General features: G+C 45.6%; 2 protein-coding genes across 3 annotated transcripts in view; one reads left to right on the plus strand and one right to left on the minus strand.

Annotated features, from left to right (window-relative positions):
* The window catches only part of LOC111145627 (CCZ1 homolog, vacuolar protein trafficking and biogenesis associated), a 31,291-nt gene extending 19,508 nt beyond the window's left edge, over positions 1 to 11,783 (plus strand). Inside the window, exons 11-15 of the mRNA XM_022500659.1 lie at positions 2,197 to 2,230; positions 2,856 to 2,973; positions 9,820 to 9,978; positions 10,250 to 10,377; positions 11,433 to 11,783. Coding sequence (XP_022356367.1) covers positions 2,197 to 2,230; positions 2,856 to 2,973; positions 9,820 to 9,978; positions 10,250 to 10,377; positions 11,433 to 11,488 — 495 coding nt within the window. The 3' untranslated portion in view covers positions 11,489 to 11,783. The remainder of the gene's footprint in view (positions 1 to 2,196; positions 2,231 to 2,855; positions 2,974 to 9,819; positions 9,979 to 10,249; positions 10,378 to 11,432) is intronic.
* A 2,316-nt stretch (positions 11,784 to 14,099) lies between these two features.
* LOC111145626 (radial spoke head 10 homolog B-like) overlaps positions 14,100 to 21,531 on the minus strand; it is a 52,142-nt gene continuing 44,710 nt past the window's right edge. Inside the window, exons 18-19 of one of the 2 annotated variants that reach the window (XM_022500658.1) lie at positions 15,216 to 15,414; positions 14,100 to 14,367 (exon numbers count right to left, since the gene is read on the minus strand). In XM_022500658.1, coding sequence (XP_022356366.1) covers positions 14,193 to 14,367; positions 15,216 to 15,414 — 374 coding nt within the window. In that variant the 3' untranslated portion in view covers positions 14,100 to 14,192. The remainder of the gene's footprint in view (positions 14,368 to 15,215; positions 15,415 to 21,531) is intronic. The other variant, XM_022500657.1, reaches the window with a different exon arrangement.

A 21,531-nucleotide genomic window follows, 5' to 3' on the forward strand; every position in this document is an offset into this window, starting at 1 on the left:
CCCCCCCCCCATAAAACAGTAATGGTGGCTCCTCTTTTTTTTTTTTTTTTTTTTTATTTTTTTTTTTTTTTTTTCACCTTCAAAATCCCCCCCCCCCCCATAAAACAGTAATGGTGGCTCCTCTTTTTTTTTTTTTTTTTTTTTAAGATTTTATTTATTTATTTGCCAGCCAGAAATCACAAGTAGGCAGAGAGGCAGGCAGAGAGAGAGAGGAAAGGAAGCAGGCTCCCCGCCAAGCAGAGAGCCTGATGTGGGGCTCGATCCCAGGACCCTGAGACCATGACCTGAGACGAAGGCAGAGGCTTAACCCACTGAGCCACCCAGGCGCCCCTAAAGTTTTGTTTTTTATAATTTTCTTCAGTTAGGGTGTTGGAGGATTCTGTGGAGCTCGTCATGCCACCATTTTGAATGGGCTCCCAGGTCCTGGTCCTCCGTATACAACCCATGATCTGTGCCTGGAGATGTGATGTGGTGTGTGAGATGAGCACGCAGTTAGGGGAGCAGGGTAGAGTAGGACTGTGTGTCCGCTGACGGTCACCGGGGAAGTGATGGCCTACAGGGTTCGTTATGCTATTTTGTGTGCTTTTCTATGTATTGGAAATTCTTCAGGTTTTTAAACAGGGACTCGAAAGGCACATTTAAAAAAAACAACCTGTGGGGCGCCTGGGTGGCTCAGTGGGTTAAAGCCTCTGCCTTCAACTCGGGTCATGATCTCAGAGTCCTGGGATCGAGCCCCACATTGGGCTCTCTGCTCAGCAGGGAGCTTGCTCCCCCCTCTCTCTCTGCCTGCCTCTCTGCCTACTTGTGATCTCTCTCTCTCTCTCTCTGTCAAATAAATAAAATCTTTAAAAAAACAAAAAACAAAAAACCTGTAAGGAGTCACACATGCAGCTGCTGGCAGGAAACCAGATGATAGACGGACGGGGATGGGGCTTCTGTGTGGAGTGGCGCTGTGAAACACCGCGTCGCTCAAGTCACAAGGAGGCCAGAGGCCACTCACCTCCACAAGGTAGCACCTTGGAAAGCAGAACTGGTGGTCTCACATGTCCTGATGTATCAACAGAGGCTGGAAGTTGGAATCTCCATAGGAAACTAGTGGGCATCTAAGTCAAAGTTACAGAGAAAGAGACACATACTGAATGGAACTGGCCTGTGGGCCACCAATGTTGCGACCTGTTTATAAGCGGGTGAGAGTTATGATTCACTTACAGAATAGCGCACGTGTGCTTGAGTATGCCCGTGCGAAAATAGTTACGGCTGCCGGAGGCTGAAAGGGGGATGTGGGGAGAGGTGCAGGGATGGGGGACAGGAGTAAGTGTGCTCGTATGAAAAGCAACCATCCAGGAGCTTGTCCCTGCGACTGTGGTGTGAGAAGTGGGCCATTTGGGGTGTAGGGTCACCCGTGGGGAAGCTGGAGTGGCTCTAAGCAGCGGGGAGGAAAAGGAAGGCCAATAGGGACTTCATCACTGTTGGGACGTGAGTAGGGTTTCATGATGCCATCTGAAGGCCACAGTGGTAGAGCCAAGGTCTCTAAAACTGTTCCGGTGGCTGCCCACAGGGACGGGCCTCAGGAGGAGTTCTGTGGCTTTTTCTCCGAAGGCCATATGTTCTGTGTGACTTTTGCCACTGTGTAGCGTATGCAGTAATACATTTAACCACGTCTGGTTGTTTGATTTATGGTTGCTGTAGCCAGTGTCACCGGTGCAACATTCACTATCATGAAAGGGGAGACAAGGGGACATTCATCTGCTGGGGCATTTTAACTGTGTTCATGGAAACTTTCGAAGATACACAAAAACAGACAAGAAGAATGAATCCCCAGGCTCCCATCACACAGCTTAATTTAATGAACAACATGCTTATCTTTCATCTGTTTTCCCTGTGTGGTTTTTATTTTATTTTATGTTTTTTGCTTGCACATGTTAGATCCTGTCATTTCACTTGCAGAGGCTTCAATTTGCATCTCTAATGAGGGCATGTGTTTTCACCTAACCACCATGTAATTAGCACACCTGGCAGGAGAAACCCTTTCCTTAATGTTCTCTGCTCTCTAGTCCATATCCAGATCTCTCCAGTTGACTAAAAAATATCTTGACCAAGTGATTCAAGTCAAAATTCAAGAAGAGCCACTGCACTGGGTCATCGAATTTCTTTTTTATGCCGTTTTGTAATCCTTGGTTTGTTTTCTCTTCCCAGGCCATGAGTGCAGCTGTGTGCTTTATGATTGATGGTAGGTACACACCTGTATCCGACTTAAGCCTGCGTAGATAAGCCTTCTCTCTTTACACTTTGCTGTGCTCTGTCCTTAAACAGTAAACATGTTGTCATAGAGGCTCTATTAAGTACGGCTCCCTTCTGTGAGCTTTGCTAGAGAACTAGCTCTGTCTCATATTTTTAAAGTCCTGGCCTACCTGCTTCCTAGCAGCTGGCCCTGGGCACCTTTCTTCGCCTCCCTCCCTGTGAAGTGATAACAGGAGTACCTTTTTCAAAGGGGGCTTAGGGGATTAAATCGGGTCATGTTTGTAAAGCACCAGAGGGCTGCTGGCCCCTGAGTACTGTGTGGTGTGTGTTAGATACTTAACCTTCTTCAGCCAACTTACCACCCCACAGGGTGTGCTTAAATTGATATTCACAGTGAGATAGGTCTTCGACTCTTGTACACCTTAACTATAACTAACTTTGACTCTCCTGTTTCTCTTCTTTCTGGGAGGGGAGGGAGAGCTTGTCATTTGTTTTATTTTCCTGATCAGTAAAGTTTTCATTGGAATACTGTAATTAAGACCGTTAGATGAATACTTACCTTTTCAACACAAAGAATTCTAAAACTTACTGGTATTTTTTAAATTACTCGTTAGCCTCTGTACAGCCCACGTTGGATTTTTGCCGAAGACTGGACAGCATTGTTGGGCCCCAGCTCACAGTGCTGGCATCTGACATTTGTGAGCAGTTTAACATCAACAAAAGAATGTCTGGGTTTGTACTTCGCTTCGTGTTTACTTTCTAGCATTTAACTGGTTTGGGAAGAAGAAGGGTAGTTTTTACTTAAGAAAATAGATGGTAATATCATTTGTGTTTTCTCTGACTCCGGAGAACAAACGTGCAGCTCAGTCCTATCTGAAAAGCTCCCTGGGGAACTGGGGAACCGTTCCCGAGCTTTTCTGCTCCAAGATGTTGGTGGGGGCCGGGTCTTCTGTGAATACCTTCCCTCAGCCCGCCCCCTGACTGTGGTGTCAGGAATGGGGTGGGGTGTGCTACCTGTGCCTGTGGGCTGGACCCCGTGAGGGCCACCTCACATCCCACTGGACCAGCCCAGACTGTAAATTCACATTGGCCGTGGTGATCGGCAGGGCTTTGCCTCGTGTAGACAGAAAGTACCTTGCCTGTTGTACATACATGTGTGGTGGAGAGTTGGCCGTGCTGTAGGCCATTAGGGCGTTGCGCCAGAATCTGGTGCCTTGAAAGACGCTAGCTCCAGGCGTGTTTCGGGAGACTCCGGTTAAACTCATTTTGGTTCTAAGAACACTGGGAAGTCATTGAACCTCTTTCTACTCTCTTCCGAACGTAAAGTCATATGCCATAAAGATTAAGCGAGCACATGGGAAGTCATTCGAGAAACAAAAGCCCTCTTTATATGGACTTCCTGTATGTTTGAGAAGTTATTAACGTGTATGAATTTATGTATAACCAGTGTTCATAGTGGCCCCATGCTGTGTGTATATGGTCTTCCAGAAGCCCCAGCCTGTAGAGAGGACACCCACTGGGTCTGGGTGATAGTACGTATAGGTTTTGTATCTGCACGTGGATTATTACTGTCAACAGCGTACTTCGCATCAGAAAAGATTAAGCCAAGAACTGAGCGTGCCTGACCACTTTGCATCTTGAGGTTTAATTTTTTTTATTCAATTTAATTAACATACAGTGTATTATTAGTTTCAGGGTAGAATTTAGTGACTCATCAGTTGCATGTAACACCCAGTGCTCCTTCAAGTGCCCTCCTTAATGCCCATCCCCCAGGTACCCTACCCCCGACCCACCTTCCCTGCGGCAACCCTCAGTTTGTTTTCTAGATTTCAGCATCTCTGCGGTTTGTCTCTCGAGGTTTCATTTTTTTCACCGTGAAACTGTCAGATTTTCATTTCTGAAGGAAGCATAAGTGAGTCAGATCTGTTTAGTATCATGCAAGTTACAAACTGCTGAGTGGAGAGAGAGAAAGTCTAGTAAGTTCCCTGCTTTCCCAACCTGCCCCCTGCCCCCCGGGAGATTGCTGGACGTGTTAACCGTTCTGCCTGTGCTTTCCGGGGATGTGACGGATTTCCATGAGCTCACCAGCGACTATCTGAGGAAGTCTTGTCAGGGACCTCCTATTCTGCAAAGGTCAACTCTCCTCAGGATTGTACAGAAGTCATGTCACGTATTTTTTGTTTTTTTAACTTTGGTTCTATTGTTTTTTATAATATACAAGTTTGGGATTTATATAGTTCATTTATTAGTCACTTCTTCTAGATTTCTACCTTTGGTGTCATACGCATGGCTTTCTACCCTGATATCATAAAACTATGCCATTTTTATCTCTGGTACTTTTAGGGTTTTATCTTCTGTGTTTCAATCTTTAATTCACCTGGGATTTTCAAGGGCTAGAGGAAGGGCTCTGAGATTTTTTTTCCCCCCAAAACAATAGTTTGAAGAAAGGAGAGGGCCATGGACATTAACAATCTAATTTCACTAGGAAGAAGTTTTCTCTCTGATATTTTATTATGGAAATTTGCAAACAGGAAGGTGGAAAAAATGACACCATTCACACACACACAACCCCTCCCCCTTAGATTCTGTGCTTAACTCTTGGCTCTGTATGGTCTAGCATAGCTCCATCTCGGGGGACAGTTACTGGTAACAACTGCTGTGTAGTATCCGTGGCCCCTGAAAGACGGACACCTGGAAAACTTGATGGTAGAATACACAACTTAGGGCAGTGCCAAGAACAGAGGCTCTAGAGGCATAGTTGTTTTTGTCTTTGAAAGTTGACCTTAGGTGCTCTCGACGCATCTGAGATTTTATATGTAATAGCGCTCTCGCTTGCCCAGCTGTTTAGTATCAGCTGACCAGGGGAAAATGTTCTTTAGTACAAAAGATAATGTGCTTTTCTTCTGGAAATCCTGACTCAGATCAAACCATTTTATACCCCAGTCCTAGGACCTCCAAGACACATCCCAGCTCCTGCCCGCATTGCTGAGGGGTGAGGGGTACTGTATGAGGCAGCCATCCCAGTCCTGACCCCAGAGGTCAGCGGCAGGATCCTGGTGCCTAGCTGTTCTGTTAGCTTCAGCCCTCAGTGGAAACCAGCCGTAGGGCTGACTCGGGGCATAAAGTTGAGTGTTGAATCCATATGCTTAAGCTGCAGTTCTTTTAATTGTTCCTTAGAAAGTTGAGGTCACCCCTTTAAAGAATGAAGTAGATTCGTTGGTCTTTCGTTTCTATTACGTGTGTGACACCTTGATTTTTTCTACTCAAGGACTTTGCAATTCAATTATTTTAAATTTTTTTCTTTTTTTGAGTGTAATTTATGTCCTTAATTTTTTTTTAAACATTTTATTTATTTGAGAGAGAGAGAGAGCAGGAACAGGGGGAGAGGGAGAAGCAGACTCCCCTCTGAGCAGGGAGCCCAATGCGGGACTTGATCCCAGGACCCTGAGATCATGAACTGAGCCAGAGGCAGATGCTTAACTGAGCCACCCAGGCGCTCCTATGACCTTAGTTTTTAAATTCAGAAATAGAAATATTGGAAATCTTCTCTCATTTAGCTTGTATCTTTTTAGACTTGTACACATAGGAAAACAGTGACATATACACAGTATTCTTTATGGATGGGTTTCTTAAACTATTGTGCTGTAAATCTGTACCTTTTAAAAAATACATGGCAGAGGGGGCCTGGTGGCTCAGTCGTTAAGTGTCTGCCTTCAGCTCAGGTCATGATCCCAGGGTCCTGGGATCAAGCCCCAAATTGGGCTCCCTGCTCCGCGGGAAGCCTGCTTCTCCCTTTCCCACTCCCCCTGCTTGTGTTCCTTCTCTTGCTCTCTCTCTTTGTCAAATAAGTAAGTAAAATCTATAGGAAAAAAAATACATGGCATGAACATCATTTTAAACCAATAAATATGGATCTGCCTCTCCTCTTTCAGGGCTTCACGGTACTTAATTGGATAGATGTGCTCTGTTTGTTGAATCATTGTGGCATTTGCTGGGAAGTCTGGTTCTACCCATTAGACTTAAAATAGCTCCGTATTAAGCAATCTGGTGCGTATGGGTACTCATCCTCTTAGGAGAATGTCCCTAGCATGGAGTTCTAGGGCAAAGGGAATGTGCAATGACAATGTGGTCACCTCCCACAGGAGCCACTCATTCTCTGTGGTGTGTCTTGACATCTGCCAGGTGACATCAAGGTTGGCATTTCTGTCTCTTCCACGAACTGCCTGTGTCCATTGGCTCTTCCCACTCAAGTGCTTTGTATCTTTGCTTTTACGTCCACGTTCTTCAGTCATGCCACGTATTTTTTTGAGTTTGGTTTTACTGTTTTTGGTAACCTGTCTGGGATTTATATGTAGTCCATTTCATTAGGCATCTCCTTTAGATTTCTCTTTTCACTGGCCTACGTACAGTTTTCTGTCCCAACATCATTTTTAAAATGCCATTTTCATCTGTGGTACTTTTATGGTTTTATCTTCTGTGTCTCAGTCTAATTCACCTGGAATTTTTAAGGGCTAGAGGACGGGCTCTAATTTAAGACTTTTCCCCCTATATCAATAGTTTTCTGAATCTGAGACATTTGTTTCTGTTTCTTTTACATATTCCCACTCAAAGCCGCTTTGAATGCTGAATTTTGGAAAGGTGTGAGGAGGAGGAGGAAGTACAAAGTTACTGAAAAGGGAGACTCTTTCCTGTGAGCAATCTGTGTAATCCTTTTTTGTTTTTAATTTTATTTATTTGACAGACAGAGATCACAAGTAGGCAGAGAGGCAGGCAGAGAGAGGGGGAAGCAGCCTCCCCACTGAGCAGAGAGCCCGATGCGGGGCTCAATCCCAGGACCCTGAGATCATGACCTGAGCTGAAGGCAGAGGCTTAACCCACTGAGCTACCCAGGCACCCCTGTGTAATCCTTTTTTATCAGTCACTTTGAATACATTCGTAAACCAGCCCAGTTGCTTGGGAGGTTGACGGTGCTAGGATTTCTAGCAAGGAGCGCACCCGCTGACGGAGGTTGGTAACGATGAGGCTCAGGACGGGATGCCAGGCAAGAGGGAAGCGAGAAGGGATGGGTTTGCCCGGCTGGCATGCAGAGGGAGAGCAGGAGCGGGGGAGCCTTCCTTCCAGGGTGGAGTTCACGTGCATAGTCCAAGGGCTCAGCTGTGCCCCACTTCCTGATTACCCTAGACATGCGAAAGAGCAAGAGCTATACTGTGTACAGTCTGGACGCTGGTCAATTCAGAATCTTATTTTTTAGTTCAGTTTGTTAAGTGAGGAATAGCCATCCTCACCTAGAAGCCACGTGTGTGGCAGCCTGGAGCGAGGCCCAGAACAAGTAAAGCCACCAGATGGTCTCGGTGCTCCCAGCCAGCCATTGACATCTCAGGGAGCCTCCACAGGCGGTCAAGCGCCTGCTGAACCGCGGATTTCCTCCACCGGTCCAAGCCTTTCCTGGCATGCTCTTGGAGTTTGGGTGGGTTTTCACATACCTGGTCCTTAAAAACTGATGTCTCCGGCAGCTCAGTTAAACCAAAGCTGTTTCCTCATGGGGACCCTCCCTGTGACTCTGCCAATCACAGATACTTGGGTTTTCAGCCGATTGTAGAAGGAAGAGGCAACGGGATGTGAAGCTGACAGAAAACAGAAAGTCCCCTCCCAAAACCACCACTTAAGACAGGCCTACCTTTCCGTGTTCTTTGAGGATATTGTTACCGTGCTAGGATATTTTAAGCCAAACTTCATAACAGATTGTCAAGGATTCTGTATTTCCCTGTGTTCAGTGTATTTTCTGTTGACGTAGTTAACTGTATTTAGCATGTTCTTTTTTAAGGAGGCAGGAAATTTGCATTTCTGTGTTTAGAGAAAAAAATGCTTTGGTGTTTAAGAGGAATCGGTTTCCAGTCTTTGGAAAAGATACCAGGTGAATGTGGCTGCTACTCCTTCAAAACTTGCACCCTGTTTGTTAGATGTTACTTTTGATAGAACCAGTAAGCCTATAGGATGAACATTATCCTTGCTGTTTTTATTGTGATCTGGTCTCTCCTTTTTCTTTCATTAAGAGGACAAGTTAATAGTGGAAAAGCAAGTAGCAGTTTTTCTATTCCCGTTTTTATGTCCTCCTCGTGGAAGGCAGAGTGGAAAAAGGCCACATCAGTCCCTGTCTTAACTACTGGATAGCATTTGCCAAATGTAAATTTCCATCAGGGGTACAAAAGAAATAATTTAAATCTTCTTAGAAGAGTATCTTACATACTCTAAATGAGGGAAAGAGGGAGGCCACAGCAAGTGTTTTGGGGTGACGCAGAACAGCCAGGACTGTAAGCCTGATTGCGGCTGGGTAGAAGTTTGCCCGGACAACGAAATTCCCAACTCTTTCCAGATGTCTTTTAAATGTTCCATCTTTCCAAACAGTGTTTCTTGTAGTTACACTTGCTTTTCTTAGTTTTAGGGGCTTACTAAAAACATATTCTGGTTTTGTTAAGAATTCTCTTCATCCACATTCTTTCTTTGCCTAGATGTAAAGTATTACAGTAGTAACCCACTTTTCCGGAGGTCGGATTTCCGGTACCCTCAGCCCACCAGAACATGGCTGCTAACCCTGAAGTAAGCAGAGAAGCTTCTGAGCCCCCCAGTGGCAGGGCTGCTCAGGCTGTCACCACACCCCAGAGTATAACTGAAGTAAGGGTGCAGGGAGGGCGGGAGGCCCCGGGAGCTGTGGCCTCACTGTCGGAGCAGCTCCCTCAGGAGTCCAGACTCAGACCTGGGAGGTGATGTGGTAGCCTTGACCAATCTTTTCAAATAATAGAAGATCTATTCCAATTAAAATATTCATTATGCTTGAGCGGAAAAGCCTAATTAATAAGCCTTAGAACAGTCTCTCCCTCTCGGGTGGTGAAAGCTTTGTTACAGGAGTAAGCTTCGATTCTGTTTACATCCAGGGAGCGCGTTCATTCCGCAGCCCCGTGGGATCACGGAGCCATGACTCTCCTGAAACGGGTCAGCAAACTACTTCTGCAAAGGGCCACATAACACGCGTTTCAGATTTTTGGGGCGCACGTGTTGCAAATGCTCCACTCTCCTTGAAGCGTGGAAGTGGCCACAGGCCGGATGTGAAGGCATGGGTGTGGCCATGGGCTGCTAAAGCTTTATTTAGAAGAATGGCCACTTTTGCGCCCCAGGGCCACTAGTCGTTTGCTGACCTGTCTGCTGGAAGACAGGTGGCCTGTGTATAGTTTGCATTTGTTTTTAAAAATTCAAAACGCAGAGCATAATCAAGTGATTGCCATTTCTAAAGCATTATTATTGAGAAAATCATCACAAAAATGGTTATAATACTGGTTTTTCAAAAAGATAAACTTGAGCTTTCTGGAAAATTCCATCATATTGAATACTTCATGGTTATCAAATAAGTTACTAGTGAACGAGGAGCCTATTACATCTTAACTGAGATTCTTGATTTGAAGGCCCAGCCATCGAAAATACAAGGCCTTAGCCACATGGATTTAAGGTTTTAAGAATATAGTGCTATTGTTTGGATAATTATTCTCTGAGAAATATTACCATTTTAATGACATGTTTTCACAGGTCTGAAAAAGAACCTCAGTTTAAGTTTATCTACTTCAACCATATGAATTTAGCCGAGAAGAGTACAATTCACATGAGGAAAACACCTAGTGTATCACTTACATCTGTGCATCCAGATTTAATGAAGATTCTGGGCGACATCAACAGTGATTTTACTAGGTAATTCTGACAACTTCTCAACTTGGGCGTTCCCTTTCTAAGGAGAAAAGCAGCCCTGAAGGAATCCTCTTCAAAGTGGAGTGGCCCAGAGCTACCTCAGAGGGTCCCCCTTCCGAAGAGATCAGGAGGCCCGAGAGTCACTGGTCACTTGCACGTGACTCCCCACAGTTTCCAAGTGACTGGTTTCCAGTCTCTGGTCTTAGAGTAGATGTGTCTTTTTGCTCCAGCTAACCCTGTAACAAACTTGTATTTTGGAACTCGTGTCTTGCAGAGTGGATGAGGACGAAGAAGTCATTGTGAAGGCGATGAGCGATTACTGGGTTGTCGGGAAGAAGTCTGACCAGCGGGAGCTGTATGTCATTCTGAATCAAAAAAACGCAAACCTGATTGAAGTCAACGGTAAGTAGGCTTTGGTACTTGCGTGCTGTCCGTTTGGTGTGCCTGGAAGCCTGCTAGGGAGCGAGTCACGATGGTGTGGATGTTGAGCAGATGCCCGTCGCTTAAAAGAAACCGTGATCTGATCCATTCTGTGTTCTGTTGCAAAGTTCCTTGAAAAAGTGTGTGAAAGACTTCCCTGTGTTACAGGAGATTTGGCAGTGGCCGAAGGAAAATTTTCTGTAACACTAAAAAGAAATAAGAATCCCATGACTTTATTCATTGTATATAAAAATGTCCACTTTTATTCCTGGTGATAAAGAGACACCCCGAGGCAGAGCCATCAGGTTCACTGGGCAGGTCAAGTCCCCACCCCCCCAACCCCCACCCCCACCTTCCAGCCCTTGCGGTCTGGTCCCAGGCCAGTCAGTGCATTGTGGCTGATCCTGACAGCTGCTTGAGCTGGCCAAGAGGGTCGTGCCCCCTTCACTGCCTGGGGCTCCCTGGCTGCTCTGATCCTGAGGGCCAGCTGGGGCAGTGGTCTAGATAGGAGAAGAGTTGGTGTGTGGTTTCGTTTTCTGCACAAATCTGCTAGGACACAGGACATTTTTCTCTTCCTAGTACTTGTAGCAAGAGTCATGTGCATTAGCAACAGGCACCTGGCGCAGGGGGGACTGGGAGTCATGGTGGCGCCCCCTCTGGGGAGCACCGGAGCCCCGGCCCAGGTGGCAGCTTGGGTCCCCAGAGGGTTGCCTCAGAGTGCTCAGCGGTCCCTCAGCCCGTGGGTGTGTCAGGGGTTTGCGCCTCCCCAGGCCCAGAGGAGGAACGCTGTGTGCCACAGCACTGAGGCTTTGGGGCACACTGGGCTTTGTTGTCCTTTCTCTTGATTGATGAACGCTTCTGACCTAGGCCTTGGAGGGGAAAGGTCAGTAAATGGGGACATTTCTTCCCAACTGTGTTCCAGAAGAGTTGAAAGTACTAATGTATATCCTGTAACCTTTTAAGTGAAAACCTCGGTTTCTCACCTCCCTGTTTTGTTGTTTTTTTTTTTTTCTTTTTTCTTTTTTCTTTTTTTGCAGAAGAGGTAAAGAAACTCTGTGCAACACAGTTCAATAACATATTCTTCTTGGATTGACCCATAATGGCTCGCCGGAACATCTTTTCAAAAAAACAACTCAGCAGGCGTTTTGTTTACCACTGCAGGTTCTCGGTCATATTACTGACTGAATTAATGACAATAGTAAAGCAATACTTGCTTTGAAGAATCAAATTTCTACTCAGTCTGATGATCCGCTGGGGTTTTTAGATTTTAAATATTTATGTGGAAATAATTAAAGGTAGTCGGCTACATCTCTTTCATTCCATTCTTTTGACATTATGTGAATATTTTACTGGAAAATAAGACGAATAAATTGTTAAGGTTTTTAAAATTCTGGTCTGGCTGTGAGTCTCTCAGCTGTTGCTCGCTTGGGGGCCACTCCATCCCACCGGCCCTGGGCTTGTCCTTGGGGATACTCTAGCAGCTACAGCTTCCCAGAGTTCGGGTCCCTTCCCAGTCGGTAGAGCTGCGGTGGCGAACCCAGAGCATTTGGCCAAAATAATGGCTAGACTTGGTTTTTCTCTTGAGTACTAATGTGATTTCTAGACCACGTACAATATAGAGGACTGAACGGAAGTGCCCCAGTATGGTCTAAATGTCAAGCATTCTTGATTTGTCGTGTAGAAGCCCGGAGTGGCCACAACTGCTTGCGTCCTCACAGCGGAGATGTCGCCTGGCTGGAATTTTTGTTGCCACTCTCATGTCGTCTGTAATTTTCTCTTTCCATTATGAAATCCTGAATCACTCTTAACCCACAAGTTACCTGAGACTGTGTGTGTTTCCGGCAATAGAAGGCGTTCTGTGTCGTGTCTTCGTTGCTGACTTAGAAATTGCAGCACAGTTAGATCATGGTCTCAGGTGTATCCTTTGAATTTGTACTTTTCAACTGAAAATGCAGGCCATATTTATTTGGTGTTGCAGTCTTGTTTCTGTGTATTCAGACTTCTCAGTTTCCTTGCTTCAATTATCCTTACCACGTGTTTGCCTTTTTGATTGGTTTCCTCCTTGTAATGCTGCTGGCTTTTGCGAGGCCATCATGTAAGGTGTTTATGAATAATGCATCTTTTGGGGGTTGGTCCTTTTATCATTATTTCTGGTTTTATCCCTATTCAGTTGTTTGCTTTTAATCTTGTTCTTTTTAAATTTTTTATTTTTATTTTTTTTAAAGATTTTATTTGACAGAGATCACAAGTTGGCAGAGAGGCAGGCAGAGAGAGAGGAGGAAGCAGGCTCCCCGCTGAGCAGAGAGCCCGACGCGGGGCTTGATCCCAGGACCCTGAGATCATGACCTGAGCTGAAGGCAGAGGATTTAACCCACTGAGCCACCCAGGCACCCCTTATTTTTTTTTTTAAAGATTTTATTGATTTATTTGACAGAGAGAGACCACAAGTAGGCAGAGAGACAGGCGGGGGTGGGGGAGGGAAGCAGGCTCCCTGCTGAGCAGAGAACCTGATGCGGGGCTCGATGCCAGGACCCTGAGATCATGACCTGAGCTGAAGGCAGAGCCTTTAACCCACTGAGCCACCCAGGCACCGCTAAATTTATTTTTTAGAGAGAGCGAGTGAGAGAGAGAGAGAAGGCAGGGGGTGGAGGGGCAGAGGGAGAGAGCGAGCGAGAATCTTAAGCAGGCTCCACATTCAACAATGGAGCTTGAGGCCAGGCTCGATCTCACGACCCTTGAGATCACGACCTGAGCCAAAACCAAGAGTCCGATGCTTCACTGACTTAGCCACCCTGGCGCCTCTAAACTCTGTTTTTCTAATATTGCTTACGATTCCAGTCCTTTCACTTAGATTTTCCTGGTACATCTTTTTTTCATATCTTTATTTTCATCCTTTCTGTCTGGTTTTAAGAAGTTTCCCTTGTAAAGAAGAACAGTGAAGTGAGTTTCGATTTTGAACCCGGTCTAATTATCTGGGGGCGTGGGCAGAGGAAGAGGGGAGTCGAACCCGCTCACAATGGTGAGGTATATCAGCACACTTCCCACCAGCTTTGGTGATTTCGGTTTCCAGCCTTTTTCTTTGCGTTTTCCCTTTCCCCAGCTTCATGCTGGATGATCATTTCCTTCCTTCCCCTAGTTTGGAAGCCACAGATTGTATTTCATGCTTTGGGTGGTTATCCTTAAATTTAACACAGATTAACATAACATTTTCTAACACAGACATCACTCTTCCCTTACTACACACCTATCCCTCAGCCTTTCCACCTTGTCCCTGCAGTGTTTGCTGTGCTGGGGAACTTGGAGCTGGGGAAGAGAGGCTACGAGACAGCACGGGAGGACAGGTATGATTTGGACACGGGGTGGTGACAGGCAAAGGTGGTGATCAGGCTCTGGCAGGGGGCCCTGAAGAAATGTTTAAATAAATCTGTCTTCTGGTGAGTTTTATCAGATTCTAAACTTTATCACCTATACTATACTTTTATATATATACTTATATAAACAATACTTTACATAGTATATACTATAGCACACATGGGTATTAAATGCATGTGCCATATATATATATATATATATATATATATAAATTTTTTTTTTTAAATCATTCAGCTCCATTTTCAAAATGCAGGCATTTCTGTGATTCCAGCACATAAGAAACATGAAATGCAGTGGCCCGGGCAGTGGTATTTCAAAGACACTATGACAAGAAGGAAGACACAATTTTATTGGTCAGGAAATGTGTTACTGTGCTTCCATTGTAAGCGCCTTTTACATCTGCATGTTCTTGGGGCTCGTAACCTCTACTTTTTCTTTCTCTTACTTGCAGCGGGCTTGCTGGATTGGGACACTGCCGTGTCCTCTTTAGGGGGGCTTGGTGTGAAACTCGAGGACGGGGCATCCACTGGTTCCTTGAGCACAGTGATGTCCACATCACATTCTGGTCTTTTGGCCTCTTCTTCTCTCAAGCTGTTCAGCCTAACACAAGAAGCAAACGTAGGAAGGTACCTTTGATTTTTCTTTGCAATTTCAAAACCAGTTTTATGCTCTGTTTTGTTTATGCCACGTAGGCCATCCCTAGATTTCAACAGTTTCTGTAAGCAGAACTGTAAACTGTCCTCACTTTGCCTGATATACAAAGTGATGCCATGTCTGTACAGTCCAGAATAAAATTTTCATGTATCTAAAGTGATTTTTGAACCATTTTCCTCTGTAGCAACTTAGCAGCAAATAAGTAGCCTTTTAAAATACTCATGGTCTTTGTCCCTATGTATAGTTTAATGCTTTCTTCAACAGACCAACAGGCTCAGTGTGTATTTGCAAAGAGCAGGCTTTAGCAGTCTGGCCAGATGTGACTGCACAGTTCTCTACCACGGTTCTAGAAAGATAGGCGAGCGGCAGATAGTGGGTGCTCAGCACGGGCCAGGCACTGTTTTAGACACTTCACAACATCCGCTCACTGAATCCTCTCAATAGCCTGATGTGGGGGATTATCTGCACGTACAGATGGGGAAACCAGGGCACTGAGTGGACCTTGCCCAGGGTCACCTACGTATCAAGGGGCAGGGCTGGGATCCGAACCCAGTAGCCTAGCTCTGTGGCCTCTCGGTGCTTCTCTGTGTGCGCCGTGGGGCCCAGGTGTTCCCACCATCTGGGAGAACCAGTGGTCCCAGGCAGGATTCTTCTGGCAGTTCCAGGTTCTCGGTGCCACCGAAGGAGCTGCCTCCCTGAGGAAGTTGTATACTTTCCATGAAAGCCTTTGGTCCCTGGCCACAGAAATGGGAAGGAAAGCTGGAGGAGAGGAGCTGAAAGGTTCTGTAAGTTACCTGGCTTCCAGCTCATCGTTTTCCAGTTTCCTCTGGTGGGCCATGGCCGCCTGATGCAGCCTGTTCTCCCTTATTTTCTGCTTGAGGATTTCTTCGTGTTTATGTGCAGGGAACAAGATATTCACAAAAAAGATGTACAAACTTGCGATCCACACAGCAAGTGTTTCCTTTTGTTCTTCCTTGGAGTTTTCTTTGCTCTCTGGAAGAAAGTTGAAAAAAGGAGCATGAAGACAATCCCGGTTCTGCCCCTTCCTGCCTTGTCTGAGCATTTTCAGCCCCTGGACGACGGGGGGAGGCTGAAGGTCACCACGAAGGGCTTCCCTGACCACCTGAAACAAGGCAAGTGTCAGCGGACCAGACCTGTGATTGCCAACACTTTGCGTCTCCTGATGTGTTCTTTTTTTTTTTTTTTTTTTTAAGATTTTATTTATTTATTTGACAGAAGAGAAATCACAAGTAGGCAGAGAGGCAGGCGGAGAGAGAGGAGGAAGCAGGCTCCCCGCTGAGCAGAAAGCCCGATGCGGGGCTTGAACCCAGGACCTGGGATCATGACCTGAGCCAAAGGCAGCGGCTTAACCCACTGAGCCACCCAGGCGCCCCTCCTGATGTGTTCTAAATGGTGTAGGTATTTTGGTTTTCTAAAATTAAAACTAGAGAAAATTTGCACCTTGCATGTCTCACTGGGAGAAAAAAAAAGAAAAAGCCCCTTGGTTTTTGCACGCATTGTCTTTAAAGGCCGTTTGCATTAAGAAAATAATGAAAGAGCATTTTTTTTTTTAAAGATTTTACTATTTAGAGAGTGCAGGCGAGGGGAGAGGGAGGGAGTCCCAAGCCAAATCCGCACTGAGCGAGCGTAGAGCCAAGCACAGAGCTCCGTGTGGGACTCGTGACCTGAGCCGAGACCAGGAGTCAGAGTTCATCGGACTGAGCCACCCCGGTGCCCCGTGAAAGAGGATTTTTAACTCTTAATTGCAGAAGAAGGCAGGTAAAACTACTGCTTTGGTGAGTTGCTTCCCATCTACACGAGGGCCAACTGATGTCCACATGGGAATGTGTTTAAGTAGCTGATTCTGGGAAGATAATGCTTTGAATAGTTCTGTAAGGTCCGTAAGCTCAGGGATTTCTCAAGACAGCGAGTGTTTTTAGTGTGGGCCATTCTGCTGCACGCGGGTCGGAGGGGTGAGGAGACTGGGGACGGGGATGATGGAAAGGTTTGGTGCTGCGAACAGTCCACCTTCCCATCTCAGGAGCCACTGGGGCGAGCACGGAGTGGAACGCTAATAGGAAGAACCTTGAGGCCAATGCCAGAATTCACAAAGACTGAGGGAGACCTTCATTGGCACTTCCCACGGGAGTTCCTAGGTTCTAGAATATCCATGTCAGCCACGGCGGGCTAGGCTTGGGAGAATGTTGTGCATGGAGGTAAGTGATGAATAACGACTCAGGGGGATGACTGACCCTCTAACAGGCTCTGGGCACCATGTCACAGGCAGGCCCAGCCTCTGCTTCAGAAGTAGCAGAGTGCGGTAGTTAAGAGCAGACAGGAGCCAAACAAGTTCCAGTCCAGGCTCAGCTCTGCCGCTGACTAGCTGTGTAACCTGCGACTGAATATCTGTGCCTTGGTTTCCTCATCAAAAGGGAACCGTGGAGGGTCCCCCTCACAGAGGTGGTATGAAGGCTAGATGATTTAACAGTAAACAGTGATACACTAGCGGTTTTCCCACAAGCCATGCTTGCCGAAGCAAATAATTATAAAACAAAAGGTCATGCACCAAACGTATCAGATGAAGAATGACTTGTATCCAGGTTACATGAATAATTCAATGAGACAACCCATTAAAAAATTTTTTTAGGGGCGCCTGGGTGGCTCAGTGGGTTAAAGCCTCTGCCTTCGGCTCAGGTCATGATCTCAGGGTCCTGGGATCGAGCCCCGCATCGGGGCTATTTGTGATAGCCTATTTGTGATCTCTCTGTTATATAAATAAATAAAATCTTTAAAAAAAAATTTTTTTTAAACACACAATTAAGTGTTGGAGAGGACATGGAAAGACCAGACCTTCTCATATATTACTGATGGCAGATAGAATGGTTTGGCCAATTAGGAAAACAGCCTGGCTGTTTATATCACACGACAATTCCACTGCTAGATGTCTATCCAAGAAAAGTGAAACTATGTCCACCATGCTTTGCACACCACTTTTCACTATTTGTGATAGTCCAAAGTGGGAAGAGCCCAGCTGTCCATCCCAACTGATGAAGAGATAAAATGTGGTTTATTCATACAATGGAACATGACTCAGCTATGCAAAGGAACAAAATACTAAGAGATGTTATAGCATGAATGTATCCCAAAGTAATTACAAGTGAAAGAAGACAGATAAACAGGATTCAATTTATATGAAATGTCCAAGAAGAGGAAATGCAAGAAAAGAGGTCATGGGTGCCAGCTGGCCCACAGCCCCCGATGCACCCCACGCACATAACAGTGGTGGGAGTGAACGCTCACAGCCTAGGAGCCAGGGAGAGACCACAAACTCGAGTTTTAGCACCCACCCTGGGAAAGCAAAAGGGAAGCTGCCAGCACTCAGCCTGGTATATCACAGGATCAAGAGAGTAGAGACTTCAGGTGGAAAGACAGCAAAATAAGACTTCAAGGAACACAAACCATCTAAGAAACATGACACATCCGCAAGAGCACAATAATCCCCCAGTAACCAGCCCAAAGGTATCATCGAAGTCTGCAACTGACCTGAGCATTCATAATAGCCATTTAAAGGGCACCTGGAGCTACAAGCACACACAGAAGACAATCCTATGAAATCAGGAAAACAAGTTATGAACAAAAGGAGTTGATAACAAGGAGATGGAAATCACAAAAAAACAAATTGTGGAGCCGAGGAATATAGTGCGTGAGATGAAAATGCAGGACAGCATCAACCACAGAATAGATCAAGCAGAAGAAAGTTTGTGGATTAAAAGACAGGAACTTTTGAATTAGTATTGTTTAGGTTTCATTAACTGAACACGGTTTAGGCTCTGGGAATTCAGCAGTGATCTTCCTGCTCAGGTGGTTTTTATGCCACCACCGCCCCACCCCCACCCCTGCCACCATGTGGACAGGGCTGAGTAATGACCTGGGGCTTGGGGAAATGGAGGCAGCAGACAGAATGCTAGAGGGATTTTACCAGGAAAGGGGATAACATTAGAAGAAATATGAGGCACTGAAAAATGGTTTTGTTGTTTTTAACTGAGCACCTTTAAAAACCATCTTACCCCCAATGCAAAAGTAAAATGGATTAAAGACCTAACCAGAAAATTCTTAGAAGAAAACACAGGTAGTTGTTTCTCTGACATCAGCCCTAACAGTATTTTTCTAGATGTGTCTCTTGAGGTGAACAAAGGCAAAAATTAACTATTGGGACTACATTAGAATAAAAAGCCTTTTACACAGTGAAGGAAACCATCAGAACAAAAAGGCAATGTATAGAATGGGAAAAGATGTTTGGGAATGATATGTCTGATAAGTTCTTTATATATTTTGGATATTAATCCCTTAACACCAAAAACAATCCTATTAATAAACGGACAAGAAGACCTGAACACACATTTACCCAAAGACATACAGATGGCCAACAGATACATGAAAAGAGGCTCACTTATCATCAGAAATGCAAATCAAAACCACGGTGAGATACCACCTACACCTTCAGAATGGCTCAAATCAAAAATACAAGAAATAACAAGGGTTGGTGACGACGTGGAGGAAAAGGAACTCTTGTGTACTGTTGTGGGATGCACACTGGAGCAGCCACTGTAGGAAATGGTAGGGAGGTTCCTCCAAAAGTTAAAATTACCATATGATTCAGTATTTCCACTACTGAGTATTTATCCAAAGAAAATGAAAACACTAATTTGAAAATATAAATGCACCATTGCAGCATTATTTACAAGATCCAGATCTGGAAGCAACCCGAGTATCTCTCCATAGATGAACGGATGATGGTCCGTCACACACGCATGTATATACACCTACATGCAGACAAAGGAACGGTACTCAGCCACAAAAAATAATGAGATCTTGCCATTTGCAACAACACGGATGGACCTAAAGTGTATAATGTTAAGTGAAGTCAGACAAATACCATATGATTTCACTCATTTGTGGAATTTAAGAAAACAGATGAATAAACCAAGAAAAAGAGAGACAAATTCTTAAATACAGAGGACTGGTGGTTGCCAGAGATGTGAATGGGGGGATGGGTGAAATTTTAAAAGGGGTTCAACACACTTAGCACACTTATCTTGATGAGCATAGACTAATGTATAAAATTGTTGAATCCTTTTATACACCTAAAACTAATATAACACTATGTTAATTATACTTTGATTTTTTTTTTTTTAAGTGAATCCAACTCCTGAGAAATATAAGCCTGTTGTATAAAGATATAGTCAACAATATCAGGCTCGAGAGATGGACATGCGGGGCCCACACTGGAGGAACAGCTGTCCAAACAGACTGATTCAGCTTGGTAAGATCATGCTTTTGAAAGTCGACTCCAGGACAAGTGACATCACCAAGATGGTGACATAGGTTATTGCCTGATTTCACTTCCCCTTCAAAAGAAGAACCAACAACTCTTCATGGACAGGACACCACTGAGAAAATCCTAGAATACAGGGGTGAGGCTGAAGCACCCCCTTCACCACAGAGAACGAAACAGCACTGGAAGGGTAAGAGGAACAGCTACATGCTGCTCACATTTACCCTCCTCCCCTAGGCGGGCACAGCACCAAACTGAGGCCTGCCCTGAGCCAGTGGTCCCTCCAGTGGAAAAAGAATCCAGGGTACACATCCAGCTTCCTCAGTATTATGGGTCTCTTCTTGGGGGGTTCCCACTCCAGTCTTTCCCCAGGGGAATTGCTAGGGAATCTGGGGGCTCTAGCACTGGGAATTTGACAGTGGCAGAAGGGGATTTGAAAAATCCACACTGTGATCATGACAGACTGAGTTCCTACCTGCGGCACCCAAGGGGCAGCCCCCAGTGTCTTTGCTCACCTACGGAACCAAGTTCGTGGTGAAATCTGACCTGGAAACTCCACAGGGTACAGGTCAGCCTGACTAATGTCCTTAGATGAAGAGCTGTGCCATTGCTGGAGCCTGGTCAGCTCCCCTGCCCGGGAAGGGGAGCCGAGTCATAGCCTGGCTTACAGCAGCCTAGCTTACAGCAGCCTAGCAGAAAGGCAAGATCGCCCGGAAGCTGCATAATCCATCAACACTCAGGCAGAAAGTTTGGCAGCCGGTTCCATGTAGGGGGGTTTCCACTGCTTTGCCCAAGCAGACAAGCTGACTCATAGCCCCACCCAGCGCTAAGTAAAGCTCCCAGCCCCGCTCAGGCAGAAAGCCTGGCCAGAATATTTGCAAAGCTGCATAGCCCTGCAGCATTTCAGCAGAGTCTGGTAGGCAGAGCTGACGGCCTGCAGAGCAAAGCCAGTGGCCCTGTTCAGCCAGGGAATGTGGGAGCATGGGTTGGCTGGAGTCAAGACCACAAACAAAGAGCATCATCAGCCTTAGAGCAGTTTTCCCTCTCCACTCAGCCAAGGAAACTGCCTCATAACACTACTTCCTCCCCACCATCCCACCTCACTGCTGGATACGGCCTTTAGCCCACCCAACAGCCCTGCACTTGAACAGAGAGCACAGCCTAGGACTTTCCCTGTCTGCAGAGCAAAACCAGCAACCTGTCCGGCCAGGGAATTCATTTCACACACTTGCCTGATTCAGGTACCCAAACAACAAGCCCAGAAGCCATGGGCCCTGTCCTGCTGCCCCGCCAGAGTAGGGAAGCTAATTCATAGCCTCATCTATAGCTGAGTGTACTACCCACCCTGACCAGAATACCTAGGCAACCATGAAGCCTATCCTGTAGTCTCAGTAGCTCTACGAAACAATTAGAAAACAACTAACAAAAGATCAGTAGTAAGTCCTTAGCTCTCATTAATTCCTTTAAGTGTAAATTAAGATTGAATTCTCCCGTCAGAGGCACAGAATAGTTGAATGGATAAAAAGGCAAGATCCAACAGTAAGCGGCCTACAAGGACTCACTTAACCTTAAAGACACATGTAGACTGAGCGTGAAAGGGTGGAAAAGATATTTCAAGCAAATGGTAATAAGACAACACAGACTATTTTTCTTAAAGATTTTATTTGAGAGAACGAGCAGGGGAAGGGCAGAGTAAGAGGGACAAGCAATCAGACTTTCCACTGAGCAAGGAGCCTGATGCGGGACCGAGTCCCAGGACCCTGAGATTGTGACCT

Source organism: Enhydra lutris, unplaced genomic scaffold, assembly GCF_002288905.1.
Source record: "Enhydra lutris kenyoni isolate GAN:26980312 unplaced genomic scaffold, ASM228890v2 scaffoldscaffold13, whole genome shotgun sequence".
Classification (NCBI taxonomy): Eukaryota; Metazoa; Chordata; class Mammalia; order Carnivora; family Mustelidae; genus Enhydra; species Enhydra lutris.